This window comes from Oncorhynchus mykiss, chromosome 24 (assembly GCF_013265735.2).
Source record: "Oncorhynchus mykiss isolate Arlee chromosome 24, USDA_OmykA_1.1, whole genome shotgun sequence".
NCBI lineage: Eukaryota > Metazoa > Chordata > Actinopteri > Salmoniformes > Salmonidae > Oncorhynchus > Oncorhynchus mykiss.
In genome coordinates, this window is record NC_048588.1 from 28,107,819 (window position 1) to 28,125,585 (window position 17,767).

Consider the following 17,767-nt stretch of genomic DNA (forward strand, 5'->3'; position numbering starts at 1 on the left):
TTTTCAAAGTGGTAGGCATTTTGTGTAAATCAAATTATACGACCCCACCAAAAAAATATATTTTAGGCCTCCCGAGTGGCGCAGTGGGCTAAGGCACTGCATCGCAGTGCTAGCTGTGCCACCAGAGACTCTGGGTCACGAGCCCAGGCTCTGTCGCAGCCGGTCATGACCGGGAGGCCCATGGGGCGACACACAATTGGCCTAGTGTCATCCGGGTTAGGGAGGGTTTGGCCGGTAGGGATATCCTTGTCTCATTGTGCACTAGCGACTCCTGTGGTGGGCCGAGTGCAGTGCATGCTGTCCAGGTCGCTAGGTGCACTGTGTTTCCTCCGACACATTGGTGCGGCTGGCTTCCGGAATGGATCCGCGGTGTCTTAAGAAGCAGTGCGGCTTGGTTGGGTTGTGTATCAGAGGACGCATGGCTCGCGACCTTCGTCTCTCCCGAGCCCGTACGGGAGTTGTAGCGATGAGACAAGATAGTAACTACTAACAATTGGATACCACGAAATTGGGGAAAAAAGGGGGGGTCAAATACATTTTAAGTAAAAAAATAAAAAATAATAATAATAATTTCAGGTTGTAAGGCAACAAAATAGGAAAAATGCTAAGGGGGTGAAAACTTTTGCAAGCCACTGTATGTATGTGCCACTGTGTGTGTGTGTTTTTCGGTATGTTTATGTGTGTCGGTGTGTACAGTTGAAGTCGGAAGATTACATACACTATAACCAAATTAAACTCAGTTTTTCATAATCCCTGACATTTAATCCTAGTTAAAATTCCATGTCTTAGGTCAGTTAGGATCACCAGTTTATTTTAAGAATGTGAAATGTCAGAAAAATAGTAGAGAGAATGGTTTATTTCAACCTTTATTTCTTTCATCACATTCCTTGTGGGTCAGAAGTTCACATACACTCAATTAGTACTTGGTAGCACTGCCTTTAAACTGTTTAACTTGGGTCAAACGTTTCGGGTAGCCTTCCACAAGCTTCCAACAATAAATTGGGTGAATTTTGGCCCATTCCTCCTGACAGAGCTGGTGTATCTGAGTCAGGTTTGTAGGCCGCCTTGCTCACACACGCTTCTTCAGTTCTGCCAACACATTTTCTATGTGATTGAGGTCAGGGCTTTGTGATGGCCACTCCAATACCTTGACTTTGTTGTCAAGCCATTTTGCCACAACTTTGGAAGTATGCTTGGGGTCATTGTCCATTTGGAAGGCTCATTCACGACCAAGCTTTAACTTCCTGACTGATGTCTTGAGATGTTGCTTCAATATATCCACATAATTGATGCTGCCACCCCCGTGCTTCATGGTTGGGATAGTGTTCTTTGGCTTGCAAGCCTCACCCTTTTTCCTCCAAACATAACGATGGTCATTATGGCCAAACAGTTCTATTTTTGTTTCATCAGACCAGAGGACATTTCTCCAAAAAGTACGATCTGAGTTGAAGGTCGGCCTTGAAATACATCCACAGGTACACCTCCAATTCACTCAAATAATGTCAATTAGCAGAATTATCAGAACCTTCTAATGACATGACATAATTTTCTGGAATTTTCCAAGCTGTTTATTGGCACAGTCAACTTAGTGAATCTAAACTTCTGGTCCACTGTAATTGTGCTACACAGTATGTGTCTGTCTGTGTGTGTGTGCGCGGATGTGTGTGTGTTTATTTGAGTGAGTCTTCCTGTGTGTGTGTGTGTGTGTGTGTGTGTGTGTGTGTGTGTGTTTGTGTCGATCCTCTCAGCCGCGGGAAGGTGCTGCCATCCGTTGAGATAATTAGTCGTTCCCAAACCTCTGGCGCAGGGAGATGAGGAACAGACGTTCTTCTCAGAATCACAAGTGACAAGTTTAATAACCGTCTCACGACGACCACCGCATGGGCAGAAACATGGCAGCTTTAGAATTACTTTTCAAGATTAGCCCTGAGAGTCTCTGTGGAGTCTGAACAACCAGGAAGTCAGGGGTTAACATCCTAGATAAGCTGCAACTACCGTCACTGACCGGGGCACTTAACCCAGAAACACTTGTAGTAAACCTCCTACAACAGCCCTCCAGCACTTAAACCATGTAATAAATCTACCACTCACCGCTGATGGGGAGAGATGAGGAAATTAAAGAATGTGACACTTTCACACAGGAAGTGAGAGGAGTATAAATGAATTATGACATCAACTTAGAAATACTTATATTTATGTCTGGGTACACACATTTGGCATCAATGTGGTGGTGCTGTGACTCAGAACTAATCATGCATTCGCATTACTATTTCATTAGGATTTAAAAAGCAGTATATTAAAAACATTTCATCACGCATGGTTAAATTCGGAGAATAAAGGTTGTATTTTCAGAATAAAGTGCTCTGATTCGGAGTTATTGTTCAGTGGGACAATCTATTGATATGACTCACTGGTAGTCAACGGCGATAAACCTTATTTGTTGCCATAGTGATTTAAGTTACTGTACCAGCCAGAAGTTTGGACACACCTAGTCATTCCAGGGTTTTTCTTTATTTTTACTTTTTTCTACATTGTAGAATAATAGTGATGACATCAAAACTATAAAATCACTCATATGGAATCATGTTTAACCAAAAAAGTGTTAAACAAATCAAAATATATTTTACATTTGAAATTCTTCAAAGTAGCTACCCTTTGCCTTGATGACAGCTTTGCACACTCTTGGAATTCAATGTAGAAATTATATTTTGATTTGTTTAACACTTTTATGGTTACTGCTAGATTCCATACGTGTTATTTCATCGTTTTGATGTCTTCACTATTATTCTATAATGTAGAAATTAGTAAAAAAAAAGAAAAACCCTTGAATGAGTAGGTGTCGTACAAACTTTTGACTGGTACTGTACATAACTTAAATTTACAATACATAATAAAATGTGAGTAACAGTACATACAATGTGAGTTACAATACACCCATGATAAAGTGGTAATGTAACCGAGTGGTTCAGGGTGATAATCATTGTTTTCAAGGCTCACTGTACCTTTCAATGAGACAACTGTGAAAGCATTCAACATCTTTTTGATTGAGAGCCAATTACACATTTAACCACAGCATAACATGACTCAAGGCCTAAGAGTAATGTTGTGTTATGAATGACATGAATAACACATAGAAGATTATAATATATCCTCGAATTGGAGTCAAAGGTAAAGAGAGTGAGAGGAATGAATAAGAGAAAGAGAGACGCAAACATGATTTTATGTAGATTGTGGAACTTTCTCTCCTTTTCTTGCCTTTCTCATACACTACTCAATACGATAGAGGCGATATAGTAAATATAAAGTTAATATATAGGATATATTTTGGTAGGATATACTGTACTGTAGGTAGGATATATATATATAGGATACATCGTGTATTGGGAAAGTATTCAGACCACTCAATTTCCACAATTTGTTCAGTTACAGCCTTATTTTAAAATAGATTAAACTTGTTTTCCCCCTCATTAATATACAAACAGTACCCAATAATGACAAACAAAATCAGTTTTTAGAAATGTTTGGAAATATCAAATTTACCTAAGTATTCAGACCATTTATTCAGTACTTTGTTGAAGCAAAGTACTGAGCAGTGATTACAGCCGAGTCTTCTTAGCTATTTTTTATTTATTTGATCTTTATTTAACTAGGCAAGTCAGTTAAGAACAAATTCTTATTTTCAATGATGGCCTAAAAACAGTGGGTTAAGTGCCTGTTCAGGGGCAGAACGACAGATTTGTACCTTGTCAGCTCGGGGAATGGAACTTGCAACCTTTCGGTTACTAGCTCAACGCTCTAACCAGTAGGCTATCCTGTTGCCCCATGATGCTTCAAGGTTGGCAGACCTGTATTTGAGGAGGTTCTCCCATTCTTCTCTGAAGATCCTATCAAGCTCTGTCAGGTTGGATGGGGAGCGTCGCTGCACAGCTATTTTCAGGTTTCTCCAGAGATGTTTGATCGTGTTCAAGTCAAGGCTCTGGCTGGACCACTCAAGGACATTCAGATACCCGAACCACTCCTGTGTTGTCTTGGCTGTGTGCTTAGGGTCGCTGTCCTGTTGGAAGGTGAACCTTCACCCCAGTCTGAGTTCCTGAGCGCTCTGGAGCAGGTTTTCATCAAGGATCTCTTGGTACTTTTCTCCGTTCATCTTTCCCTCGATCCTGACTAGTCTTCCAGTCCATGCAGCTGAAAAACATCCCCACAGCATGATGATGCCACCACCATGATTCACCATATGGATAGTGCCAGGTTTCCTCCAGACGTGATGCTTGGCATTCAGGCCAAAGAGTTCAATATTGGTTTCATCAGACCAGAGAATCTTGTTTCTCATGGTCTGAGAGTCCTTTAGGTGCCTTTGGTAAACTCCATGTGCGTTTTACTGAGGAGTGGTTTCCGTCTGGCAACTCTATCATAAAGGCTTGATTGGTGGAGTGCTGCAGAGATAGTTATCCTTCTGGAAGGTTTTCCCATCTCCACAGAGGAACTCTGGAGCTCTGTCAGAGTGACCATTGGGTTCCTGGTCACCTTCCTGACCAAGGCCCTTCTCGCACGATTGCTCAGTTGGGTTCAGGGGGACCTTCAATGCTGCAGAGTTTTTTTGGTACCCTTCCCCAGATCTGTGCCTCTAAGGACAATTCCTTTGACCTCATGGCTTGGTTTTTGCTCTGACATCAACTGTCAACTGTGGGACCTTATATAGACAGGTCTTTTCAAATCATGTCCAATCAATTGAATTTACCACAGGTGGACTCCAAGTTGTAGAAACATCTCAAGGATGCTCAATGGAAACAGGATGCACCTGAGCTCAATTTCGAGTCTCAAAGCAAAGGTCTGAATACTAATGTTTGCAAACACTTCTAAAAACCTGTTTTCACTTTGTCATTATGGGGTATTGTGTGTAGATTAATGAGGACTTTTTTATTTATACCATTTTAGAATAAGGCTGTAACATAACAAAATGTGGAAAAAGTCAAGGGTCTGAATACTTTCCAAATGCACTGTAGGTATGATATAGGTAATGTGATGTTAGACAACAGTGAAAGAGAGAGAGAGGTCAGGACGACAAGAAAAGAGACAAAGACAACGAGACAAAATGCAGAATCAGCTAAAAACACTAAAGAATATGAGGCAGAGGATGGCTACACCAGAAGAGAGGGAGTTAGAGTGGGAGAGAGGGATGAATAAAGTGAAAGCTCCACGGTCCCTGTGTCACCTCTGATCCCGTCGCCTGTTCTCTTTACTGTGTCATTTTCTTGACTGCTCTCCTTCGGCGGAGCTGACATGTCACGTGTTATTTGGGCTGAGCCGTTGGCAGGGATTTATTAAATCTTGAAATCTGAGAGCCACGCTGACTGACGCTCTCCTCTCCGCTCGTCCGGGTCCCTGAAATGGCCAACAGACAAGATAAGGAACGCCCGCGAAGGACAGGCTATTGAAGCTAAGACTGTCTCCTCTGAATGCTCACACAGAACCTGTGTCACAGAATGTATGTTTACATTTAGTTGTGTTACTTCATACGTCCCACAATCAGGGATAACCTGGATGACGTGTACCTACTCATTCACACACCCAGGGGCAAAACTTTAGTTTTAGAAGTGGGGGGGACATTTTTTAAAACTTTTTTTTTAATGTTGCTGGAGAAACACTCCGAACAGCCTGACCGACCGCTCGGAGACGTCTGCTTGGTCCTAAAGCACACCGTTGCCTCGTTTTGTATCACGTTCCAATGATAAAACTGGGGGGGACAAAAATGCAATTTCATAATATGAGGGGGACATAACCCCCTGTCCCCAGTGAAAGTTGCGCCCCTGCACACACCTGCTGCTATAATTCAAGGCCTGGTGTGTGTGTGTGTGTGTGTGTGTGTGTGTGTGTGTGTGTGTGTGTGTGTGTGTGTGTGTGTGTGTGTCTGTAGAAGATGATAGTTTTCTGTGTGAGCTCCCGCTGAGGAAGGTGAAAGGTGTGAGCAGCAAGAGAGTGAGGAGAGATACACACAGAGTGGAAATGACACAGTCATAAGAGACCGTGGAGAAAGCAATTTCAGAGGACACCTTAGTTCATAGGTGTGTTGAATCGTTTTCATCAATGCACCACTTTAAAATAGTTTACTGGCTGTTTTCATCCTACACTGCTGAAACACCAGGGTTTCCAGGTCTAGCTAAAATGTGTTTCCAAATGACCTCTGAAATGACCTCTGAAAAGCCTCCCACAAGGCCTAAAAACTAGCCCCACAAAAAATGCTTGCAGCAAAAGATGCCACATTTATCCAATAAAGCGTTTTTCCATTACATTATCGAGCGAATAAAGAAGGAATAACAACATAATTTTTAGCGACGTAGGCTAAGAAGCCTATAATATTTATTTCCAGATGAAGAAAATGTTGCAAGATAAGATAAATCAGCCTCATTAAACTCTCTAGATCATTTTCCATCAATGGATGTCGATTTAACTTGTTTGGACTGCTATGATTAAGCATTAAGGCCAGAGGAGGTGTGGTATATGGCCAATATACCAAGGCTAAGGAATGGTCTTAGGACATAGCCCTTAGCCATGGTATATTGGCCATACACCACAAACCCCTGAGGTGCCTTATTACTATTATAAACTGGTTACCAACATGAAAAGAAAAGTAAAAAGTATGTTTTAGTCATTCCTGTGGTACACATCTGATATACAGTTGAAGTCGAAAGTTTACATACACTTAGGTTGGAGTCAATAAAACTTGTTTTTCAACCCCTACACAAATTTATTTTTAACAAAGTATAGTTTTGGCAAGTCGGTTAGGACATCTACTTTGTGCATGACACAAGTAATTTTTCCAACAATTGTTAACAGACAAATTATTTAACTTATAATTCATTGTATCACAATTCCAGTGGGTCAGAAGTTTACAAAGACTAAGTTGACTGTGCCTTTAAACAGCTTGGAAAATTTCAGACAATGGCTTTAGAAGCTTCTGATAGGCTAATTGACAACATTTGAGTCAATTGGAGGTGTACTTGTGGATCTATTTCAAGATATACCTTCAAACTCAGTGCCTCTTTGCTTGACATCATGTGAAAATCAAAAGAAATCAGCCAAGACCTCAGAAAAAAATTATAGACCTCCAAAAGTCTGGTTCATACTTGGGAGCAATTTCCAAACACCCGAAGGTACCACGTTCATCTGTACAAACAATAGTATGCAAGTATAAAAATAATTAGACCAATGATCCGTCATACCGCTCAGGAAGAAACAAAAAACCTTGTGAAGATGCTGGTGGAAACAGGTACAAAAGTATCTATATCCACAGTAAAACGAGTCCTATTTCTACAGAACCTGAAAGGCCGCTCAGCAAGAAAAAGCCTCTGCTCCAAAACTGCCATAAAAAACCCAGACTACGGTTTGCAACTGAACATGGGGACAAAGATCGTACTTTTTGGAGAAATATCCTCTGGTCTGATGAAACAAAAATATAACTGTTTGGCGATAATGAACATCATTATGTTTGGAGGAAAAAGGGGGAGGCTTGCAAGCCAAAGAACATCATCCCAACCGTGAAGCACGGGGGTGGCAGCATCATGTTGTAGGGGTGCTTTGCTGCAGGAGGGACTGGTGCACTTCACAAAGTAGATGGCATCATGGGCCAGGACAATTATGTGGATATATTGAAGCAACATCTCAAGACATCAGTCAGGAAGTTAAAGCTTGGTTGCAAATGGGTCTTCCAAATGGACAATTACCCCAAGCATACTTCCAACTTGTGGCAAAATGGCTTAAGGACAACAAAGTCAAGGTACTGGAGTGTCCATCACAAAGCCCTCAACCCTATAGAAAAAGTGTGGGCAGAAGTGAAAAAGCGTATGTGAGCAAGTAGGATCTTCCAGATGTCAAGACTACAAACATTTATAAATGGCCTATTTGTGAGACTGACTTGTTAATTCAATAGGCATAGGCTAATGACTAAAATCTGGGTTTATAATTGCCAATGAACTTTGCCATGGTTTGCTGAGCTAGATGCAGGTAGCCTATAGCCCTGATAGGCCGACATCTCATTTCAGGGAAAAGTCTACAGTGAACCTGAAAATAAATGTGGAGAATGATGCATTTGTGATAGAGCTGTGACCATGATCATAATTGAAAACTTTTAATTTAATTAAGTAAAAATGGCCATTAACAATGGCATAATAACTCAAGGCTTTAACAACAACCTGAGTTATAGGCTATTTATTACATCTGTTTGCCAGCTCCAGGTAGGCTACACAAGTGGCTCAAATTGGCATGCAATGACTCCAGTGAAATCGTCATTTCAGTATATATTTATTGTCTCAAATGGTAGGTTACAGTAGCCTACATTGGCATAGTTTTGAATAGCCTACTTGATGGCCAACAGATGTAAATGTACCATATCATTCTACACATTTAATGGCATTTTCATTGTGGACTTTTTCCCATAACTTCCATTTCAAATGTCCACTCACGCAGCGCTCAAGACCCTAGAACTGAGCACGAGTAAAACCCTTCGCTTGATACGGTTATCCATAAGAAAAGTCGACATTAAAATTCCGTTTACTTTAAACCACCTCTGAGAAAATGTATCTAAAGAGCTGTAGTGGCCTACAGTTGTTTTCAAATACTTTGTCACCGTTACATCAGTTCTAGCGGGTTTATATGTTTAATGGAATAAGGAGTGTCTCCATAATGACCAATCTAAATGGTCTACCTACAACATGCGTGCTGCTTTGTCACCGTTACATCAGTTCTAGCTGGTTTATATGTTTAATGGAATAAGGAGTGTCTCCATAATGACCAATCTAAATGGTCTACCTACAACATGCCTGCTGCTTTGTCTCCGTGACTCAGCTGCCTCTGCTGCATCACCGTCTCAACCACACACACTCCTCCTGCTCTCCCCCACTCACTCCCTCACTCACTCCCTCACTCCCTCACTCCCTCACACACTCACTCACACACTCACTCATACACTCACTCACACACTCCTCCTGCTGCTCTCCCTCACACACTCACCCACTCCTCCTGCACTCACTCACTCACTCACTCGCTCATTCAATCGCTCACTCACTCGCTCACTCACTCGCTCACTCACTCGCTTAGTAACAGCCTCCTTACTGCCTGATAGTAGGCAGCAACGTTATTTGATTACAGTAGGCTTGGCTTCAGAGTGCAGTGTTGCAGGGAGCATAGTATTGAATCCATATGATTCATGAAGACAAACAGACAAAAAAACATCCTGCCTTTCAAACTCACTTGTGTGACTTCTTCCCCCCGGTGCCCCCGGGTCCTGCTCCACAGTCATGGGCCTGAATGATAAAGGTGTACTCCTTCTGAAGCTCACAATCCACCAGGCCCCTGGCCCTCAGCTGGCCCTCACCAGACGTCCCGTTCAGCACCACTGCCTCGAACGGTGCCTCCAGACCATGGATCTTAAATGCACAGATCTCCCCTGAAAAGAGAGAGAGAGAAAGACAGGGAGAGGAGGGGAGACAGGTTAGGGTGTGTTGGTTTCTGTATGTGAGAGTTCAGACTCATCTGAGGAGACATCGTTTCTCAATCAAACCCCAGGAAGTCTTATTCAGACTCATCTGAGGAGACATCGTTTCTCAACCAAACTCCAGGAAGTCTTATTCAGACTCATCTGAGGAGACATCGTTTCTCAACCAAACCCCAGGAAGTCTTATTCAGACTCAGATGAGGAGACATCGTTTCTCAACCAAACTCCAGGAAGTCTTATTCAGACTCATCTGAGTAGACATCGTTTCTCAACCAAACCCCAGGAAGTCTTATTCAGACTCAGATGAGGAGACATCGTTTCTCAACCAAACCCCAGGAAGTCTTATTCAGACTCATCTGAGGAGACATCGTTTCTCAACCAAACCCCAGGAAGTCTTATTCAGACTCATCTGAGGAGACATCGTTTCTCAACCAAACCCCAGGAAGTCTTATTCAGACTCATCTGAGGAGACATGGTTTCTCAACCAAACCCCAGGAAGTCTTATTCAGACTCATCTGAGGAGACATCGTTTTTAACAGCATGTGCATTGGGCTCATATAATCAGTTGAGCACTGTAAAGAATACCTCTGATCATTCCAATTCCCTGGAAGGTTTCGGTTAAATTTTTGAGCAGGCAGAGAAACAACAATAACAACAACAATATGAATCCACTGCGGAGTCACCCACAAAGTCACCCTCTCTGGAACCGGAGTAACAAACTCACTCATTCAACAACAAATCACTCTCCTGAAGATGCCAAGGACAAACCAGCCCGCCCACAGTCTGCCGCTCACTCCCATCACGCATTGTTACTCCAGACCGTACAAACAATCAACAACTTAGTAACGAAAAACTTGATAAAAAAAACAAAAATACTACCTCTCAAAGTCACCCTGGTTCGTTTGAGAGACAATGAGGGAACAGCAAATCATTTTACAAAGCTACACAATGAGGCAGACCAAAACAAAAGAGCAAAATGTCTCATCTCCTACAGAGGAAGTGCTGAAATTACAATTTGTCCACAGGGGAGAGTGAGAGAGATTGAAAAAAGAGAGAGAGAGAGAGAGAGGGAGAGAGAATGAGATAGAAGGAAAGGAGGAGAGAAAGAGAATGAGAGAGAAGAAAGAGAGTGAGAGAGAGAAGGGGGGAGAGAGAGAGAGAGAGAGAGAGAGAGGTTGGACAAAGCAGAGTCTGTTTTGGAGTTGGCGAGGTGAGTGCTTTAGATGCGTGGCGCTTGCCTGCGTTTTTACTGGGGGATTTGAGGAAATCACTTAGCACGAGTTATAAACTCTGACTTGTGACGGCTAATTGCGCCGATATCACTTAAACTAACAGGAAGGACTAAATTGGATTCCGCCAAAGCTTTGTGTGCGCATTGCTGCTGGCTAGTTGTGATAAGAGCAACTTTATTTTCCCCTCCTTCCCTTTCTCTTCCCTTTCATCCCGGTCGAACATAATCTCATCTCCTTCTACAGCGGGAGTGTTGAAATTACAATTTGAGAGAGAGAGAGAGAGAGAGAGAGAGAGAGAGAGAGAAGGAAATGAGGAGAGAGAGAAAGAGAATGAGAGCAAGAGAGTACGAGCGAGGAGACAGAGAGAAAGAGAATGAGAGAGAGAGAGAAAGAGAGCTACTCAGTAGGCTGTGTAAGACTTTGCCTTTGTATTACCTGAACAATAACTTATCAGAAATAAATGGGCTCCTACAATGCAAAGAGGCATAGAAGCTGCGTGGGAAAATAATCAGAAAAAGACGGCAAAGCAAATGGCGTGTGACGAGGAGAGGTAATGGTCTCGATGGGTGAAGTTGCCTTGATACCACAAAAAAAAACATATATTTTTTAAATCCATCACTGTGGTAGGAAAAATAAGCCTAGTATACATCCAAATATACACCAGAGTACGGTATAACTGCAGGACACTGCAAAATACAACAGTCGACTGCAGTTACTGCAGTTAAACTGCACTTTCAAAGCTGCCATCTTCTTTTGCAAGGGGACAGCCAAGTGAAGAAGTTTCCCACTATTAAGGGGAATATGCTAATGATATGCTAAACTCTTTCTCCTACACCTCAGCGCATGGCAGGACGAGGAACACCTACAACTAATTTGTGATTTCATTTTTACCTCAGGGAGCGGAGAGGGGTCAAGGTGACCAGCATTGACCGTCATGCCAGACGACCTCTTTTACAAAGTTGAATGAATAAACACATGGCCTCGCGCTGGGCTGCTAGCTGCTTGTCACACCTCCAGGCTGATATCAGATCCCCCAGCAGAGGAGAGCCTTTCTGAGGGACAGATTAGCTTTGAACCGTTGGCCCCGGCTCGGCTTCGGCTCGGCAGCAGCATGGTAACAGGAACAGATGTTGGGGGGCACTTGGCAGAGCTGTGGGACTCGCCACCCTAATTGCTGCGATAAATTGTTAGCTAAATATGTGTCTCCGTGTCACATTAGCCTTTCATGAGGTAGATTTATGATTGGAAAAACCCAGGCAAGTCTTCAAGGAGATCCCCGGCACGGCCACGTTCTAATCTAATGGATGCAAATGAATGAGACATTATTAGTAGATGGCAGTGAGAAGGAGCAGGGACTAGATGTCATGGTTCTAGTTTAAGTTATACAGATGGGCACTGAGTTATCCACGTTAAGAAATGCTATCAAGGGGACTAACTGCAGTTATTATCAGTAGTACCAGTGGTGGTGTGTGTTTTTGTAGCCTGAGGGCCATGTCAGGGACACGGGGCCAAAACACTCTGGGGGACCCCAATCATTATCAGACCTGACAGAGCATCTCTGAGAAGACGAGCCAGATCAGAAAACACACATAAATGCCTGGGCCAAAGCATGCACTCACACACACCACTGTTTACAAGCCCTTAAGTGTTTGAGGTTATCAGTCAGAGGTTGTTGATAAGAGCAGAGAGAGATGCAGGGATGGTGGCAGGGGAGATGAAAGGGGAGTTTGGGAGTATGAGAACATGGGCACTGCCTGAGGCATATTCTGATTTCACTGCTGGAGAGTGACCACACACACACACACACACAGCAGTAATGCCAGGACCCCCGCTCTAATCGGCACCAACATGAATTTCATTCTCCTACTGTTGGAACACACACAACACGACAGACTGAAAATACACCACCCTACTGAAAATACACTACCCTACTGAAAATACACTACCCTACTGAAAATACACTACCCAACAAGAAACACACTACCCTACTGAAAATACACTACCCAACAAGAAACACACTACCCTACTGAAAATACACTACCCTACTGAAAATACACTACCCTACTGAAAATACACTACCCTACTGAAAATACACTACCCTACTGAAAATACACTACCCTACTGAAAATACACTACCCTACTGAAAATACACTACCCTACTGAAAACACACTACCCTACTGAAAAAACACTACCCCACACTACCCTCTATCTAATCACATTATACAATATCAATGTTTCTCAATCCTTTTAGAACTTTAATTATACATTAACCGACTGGTACCTGTAGTATTACAACAGTTGAGCAGCTTACAGCGATAATAACACATTCATACCATCAGTAATAACAGCATCAGTAAAGGGTTTATTGTAATTGTGTGGTTAGTTATTGAAGACTAGCGGTGCTTTATACAACTCAGTCTTTGCATCTAATTACCTAGTTATGTATTTTTCCATACCTTACCTCTGCTTCTCTTTCCCTATACTCCAATTACACACACACACCAATTAGCTATTGATTGCCCTCCAACCTCCTCTCTGCACTTCACTCACATATTTCTTTCACCCCCTTTCCACCCCCGGCCCTCTCTGCTATAGGGCAGAGATAGACTGTCAGCCACATAGCTCCAGAGACGAGGCCAAATTGAAAATGCTGTAATTATGCTCTTCATGAAATGAGTCAGATGAGAAGTGAAGAAAACACACACTAGAAGAGAAGCTGTCTGTCCGTTCCTGAAGTATTAATACTAATTCAGCCTGTGTGTTCTGGCTAGAGCTTGAACTGGAGAAATCAGAGTGGTGTGAGATTGTGTGTGTGTGTGTGTGTGTGTGTGTGTGTGTGTGTGTGTGCAGGAGATTTAATTAAGAGGGAACTCAGACCTGATTTTCTCGACCTTGTCTCATCACCCTTAATTACAGAAAGGCTGCTCTGTGTGAGTTAATGTCATCCCACTATCGCTCTGACTGACAGAGATAACCCACTGTCTCTCTGACTGACAGAGAGAACCCACTGTCTCCCTGACTGACAGAGAGAACACGGAACACACTTTCTGCTCTGTTGGTCTGAGGGAACACAACTGTCCTCATCACACAGCTCCAGTCCTCAACACAACATGGCTGTACTGCTGCATTCTGGACCTGAAGATGTTTTAGGCTGTGTACTTAATAGCTGTTTGTAGTGCATCAGACGATGAGCCTTCATTTCTTCTCTACAGGCAGTACACTGGACGACACACAGGGTCCTAAACACATCAATGCTGTTTTACTCTGACTGATCCGGGGCAGGTTGGGTGTTTAGGAGTGCTGACACTGTGTGAGGCCCCAAACACCCACTTCCCCTTTGTCAATATACCGTAGTTAGTCTCAAAACACCAGCGGGATACATGCCAATTAACTCAGCATAGACACAGAAACAAAACAACACACGCACACATACACACACACCACCACCCAACCTCCAACCAACCGTCGATAACAGACCACCAACCAACGCATCACCAACACAGAAAACATTACAGCAAACACACACACAAACAGCAACAGGATATATCAATCAGTTAACCAGGCATGTGACCACTACTCTGTTAGTCAGAGAACATCCATCACCTACTGTCAGTCAATTACAGGGAGCTAACAGCAATCAGATAGCCAATCAACAGTATAACAACAACACTGCAGATGTTTCCCCCACTGAGACCTGTATTATACAGGACTCCATGGGAACGATGGAGGGATACAGAGATGGAGGGATGGATGGAGGGATAGAGAGATGGATGGATGGAGGGATAGAGAGATGGAGGGATGGATGGATGGAGGGATAGAGAGATGGAGGGATGGATGGATGGATGGAGGGATAGAGAGATGGAAAGATGGATGGATGGAGGGATACAGAGATGGAGGGATGGATGGATGGAGGGATAGAGAGATGGAGGGATGGATGGATGGATGGAGGGATACAGAGATGGAGGGATGGATGGATGGATGGAGGGATAGAGAGATGGAGGGATGGATGGATGGAGGGATAGAGAGATGGAAAGATGGATGGATGGAGGGATACAGAGATGGAAAGATGGATGGATGGAGGGATAGAGAGATGGAGGGATGGATGGATGGAGGGATACAGAGATGGAGGGATAGAGAGATGGAGGGATGGATGGATGGAGGGATAGAGAGATGGAGGGATGGATGGATGGAGGGATAGAGAGATGGAGGGATGGATGGATGGAGGGATAGAGAGATGGAGGGATGGATGGATGGATGGATGGAGGGATAGAGAGATGGAGGGAGGGATGTTCCTGGGTAAAATAAAGTAGCTTTTATTCCCAGTTATACTGTAAATCCTTCTTTGTAGGCATGGCGACACATTTTTAAAATTCAGTTTCTATGCAGATGGTAGGCTCCGTAGATAGAAACTAGTGAGTCCAAGTGCTAACTGGCTAAACCTACACTTTTCACTTTCAATTAACAATGTCAACATTGTGCCAATGTGTTTGTCTTGAACTACCATCTGTTGTTGTGACTGAAATTTACAGAAGACATATGTTTGCCTTATAATGTATAAGGTATGACACCAATCCATGCTTTGCTTCCCCTGGCACTGTTGCCACACACTAACGTTTTAGCATTTGTGGCACAAATACCGTTCAAGTCATCAGAACGATAGTAACATCTTTCACACAAATCAAATCTAAGTTTATTTGTCACGTGCGCCGAATACAACAGGTGTAGGTAGACCTTACACTGAAATGCTTACTTACAGGCTCTAACCAATAGTGCGAAAAAAAGGTATGTGTGTGTGTGTGTGCGTAGGTAAGTAAAGAAATAATACAACAGTAAAAATACATTTGAAAATAACAGCAGCAAGGCTATATACAGACACCTGTTAGTCAGGCTTATTGAGGTAGTATGTACATGTGGGTATGGTTAAAGTGACAATGCATATATGATGAACAGAGAGTAGCAGTAGCGTAAAAATAGGGGTTGGCAGGTGGTGGAACACAATGCAGACAGCCATGTTAGCCAATGTGCGGGGGAACTGGTTGGTCGGGCCAATTGAGGTAGTATGTACATGAATGTATAGTTAAAGTGACTATGCATATAAGATAAACAGAGAGTAGCAGCAGCGTAAAAGAGAGGTTGGGGGGTCACACAATGCAAATAGTCCGGGTAACCATTTGGTTACCTGTTCAGGAGTCTTATGGCTTGGGGGTAAAAACTGTTGAGAAGCCTTTTTGTCCTAGACTTGGCACTCCGGTAACAATTGCCATGCGGTAGTAGAGAGAAGAGTCTATGACTGGGGTGGCTGGGGTCTTTGACAATTTTTAGGGCCTTCCTCTGGTGTAGAGGTCCTGGATGGCAGGCAGCTTTGCCCCAGTGATATACTGGGCCGTACGCACTACCCTCTGAAGTGCTTTGCGGTTGGAGGCCGAGCAATTGCCGTACCAGGCAGTGATGCAACCATGCTATCAATGTTGCAGCTGTAGAACCTTTTGAGGATCTCAGGACCCATGCCAAATCTTTTTAGTGTCCTGAGGGGGAACAGGCTTTGTCATGCCCTCTTCATGACTGTCTTGGTGTGTTTGGACCATTCTAGTTTGTTGTTGATGTGGGCACCAAGGAACTTGAAGCTCTCAACCTGCTCCACTACAGCCCCGTTGATGAGAATAGGGACGTGCTCGGTGCTCCTTTTCCTATAGTTCACAATAATCTCCTTAGTCTTGGTTACGTTGAAGGATAGGTTGTTATTCTGGCACCACCCGGCCAGGTCTCTGACCTCCTCCCTATAGGCTGTCTCGTCGTTGTCGGTGATCAGGCCTACCACTGTTGAGTTGTCTGCAAAATTAATGATGGAGTTGGAGTCGTGCCTGGCCATGCAGTCATGGGTGAACAGGGAGTACAGGAGCACACACTCCTGGGGAGCTCCAGTGTCGTGTTACTGGGCAGCTCGCGGCTGTGCTTCCCTTTAGAATAATAGTAAAGAGGATGGTTCATTTCAGCTTTTGTTTCTTTCATCACATTCCCAGTGCATAAGAAGTTTACATTTTTTACCTTGGGTCAAATGTTTCGGGTAGCCTTCCACAAGCTTCCACAATAAGTTGGGTGAGTTTTGGCATATTCCTCCTGACAGAGCTGGTGTAACTGAGTCAGGTTTGTAGGCCTCCTTGCTCACACTCGCATTTTCAGTTCTGCCCACAAATTTTCTAGATGTTGAGATGTTGCTTCAATATATCCACATAATTTTCCTCCCTCATGAAGCCATCTATTTTCTGAGGAGCACCAGTCCCTCCTGCAGCAAAGCATTCCCAAAACATGATGCTGCCACCTCCGTGCTTCACGGTTGTGATGGTGTTCTTCCGGCTTGCAAGCTTCCCCCTTTTTTCTCCAAACATAACAACGGTCATTATGGACAAACAGTTCTATTTTTGTTTCATCAGAACAGAGGACATTTCTCCAAAAAGTACAATCTTTGTCCCCGTGTGCAGTTGCAAAATGTAGTCTGGCTTTTTTATGACAGTTTTAGAGCGGTGGCTTCTTTCTTGCTGAGCGGCCTTTCAGGTTATGTCGATATAGGGCTCGTTTTACTGTGGATACAGATACTTTTGGACCTGTTTCCTCCAGCATCTTCACAAGGTCCTTTGCTGTTGTTCTGGGATTGACTTGCACTTTTCGCACCAAAGTACTTTCATCTCTAGGAGACAGAACGTGTCTCCTTCCTGATCGGTATGACGGCGGCATGGTCCCATGGTGTTTATACTTGCATACAGTTGTTTGTACAGATGAACGTGTTACCTTCAGGCATTTGGAAATTGCTCCCAAGGACAAACCTGACTTGTGGAGGTCTACAATGTTTTCTGAGGTCTTGGCTGATTTCTTTAGATTTTCCCATGATGTCAAGCACAGCGGCAATGAGTTTGAAGGTCAGCCTTGAAATACATTGTCACGTTCTGACCTTAGTTCCTTTATTATGTCTTTGTGTTAGTTTGGTCAGGGCGTGAGTTGGGGTGGGTAGTCTATGTTATTTTTTCTATGTTGTATTTCTGTGTTTGG

General features: G+C 43.3%; 1 protein-coding gene across 1 annotated transcript in view; it reads right to left on the reverse strand.

Moving 5' to 3' along the window:
- The window catches only part of LOC110503384 (calsyntenin-2), a 488,175-nt gene that overhangs the window by 148,655 nt on the left and 321,753 nt on the right, over positions 1-17,767 (reverse strand). Inside the window, exon 3 of the mRNA XM_036962198.1 lies at positions 9,247-9,442. Within this exon, the coding sequence (XP_036818093.1) occupies positions 9,247-9,442 (196 nt within the window). The remainder of the gene's footprint in view (positions 1-9,246; positions 9,443-17,767) is intronic.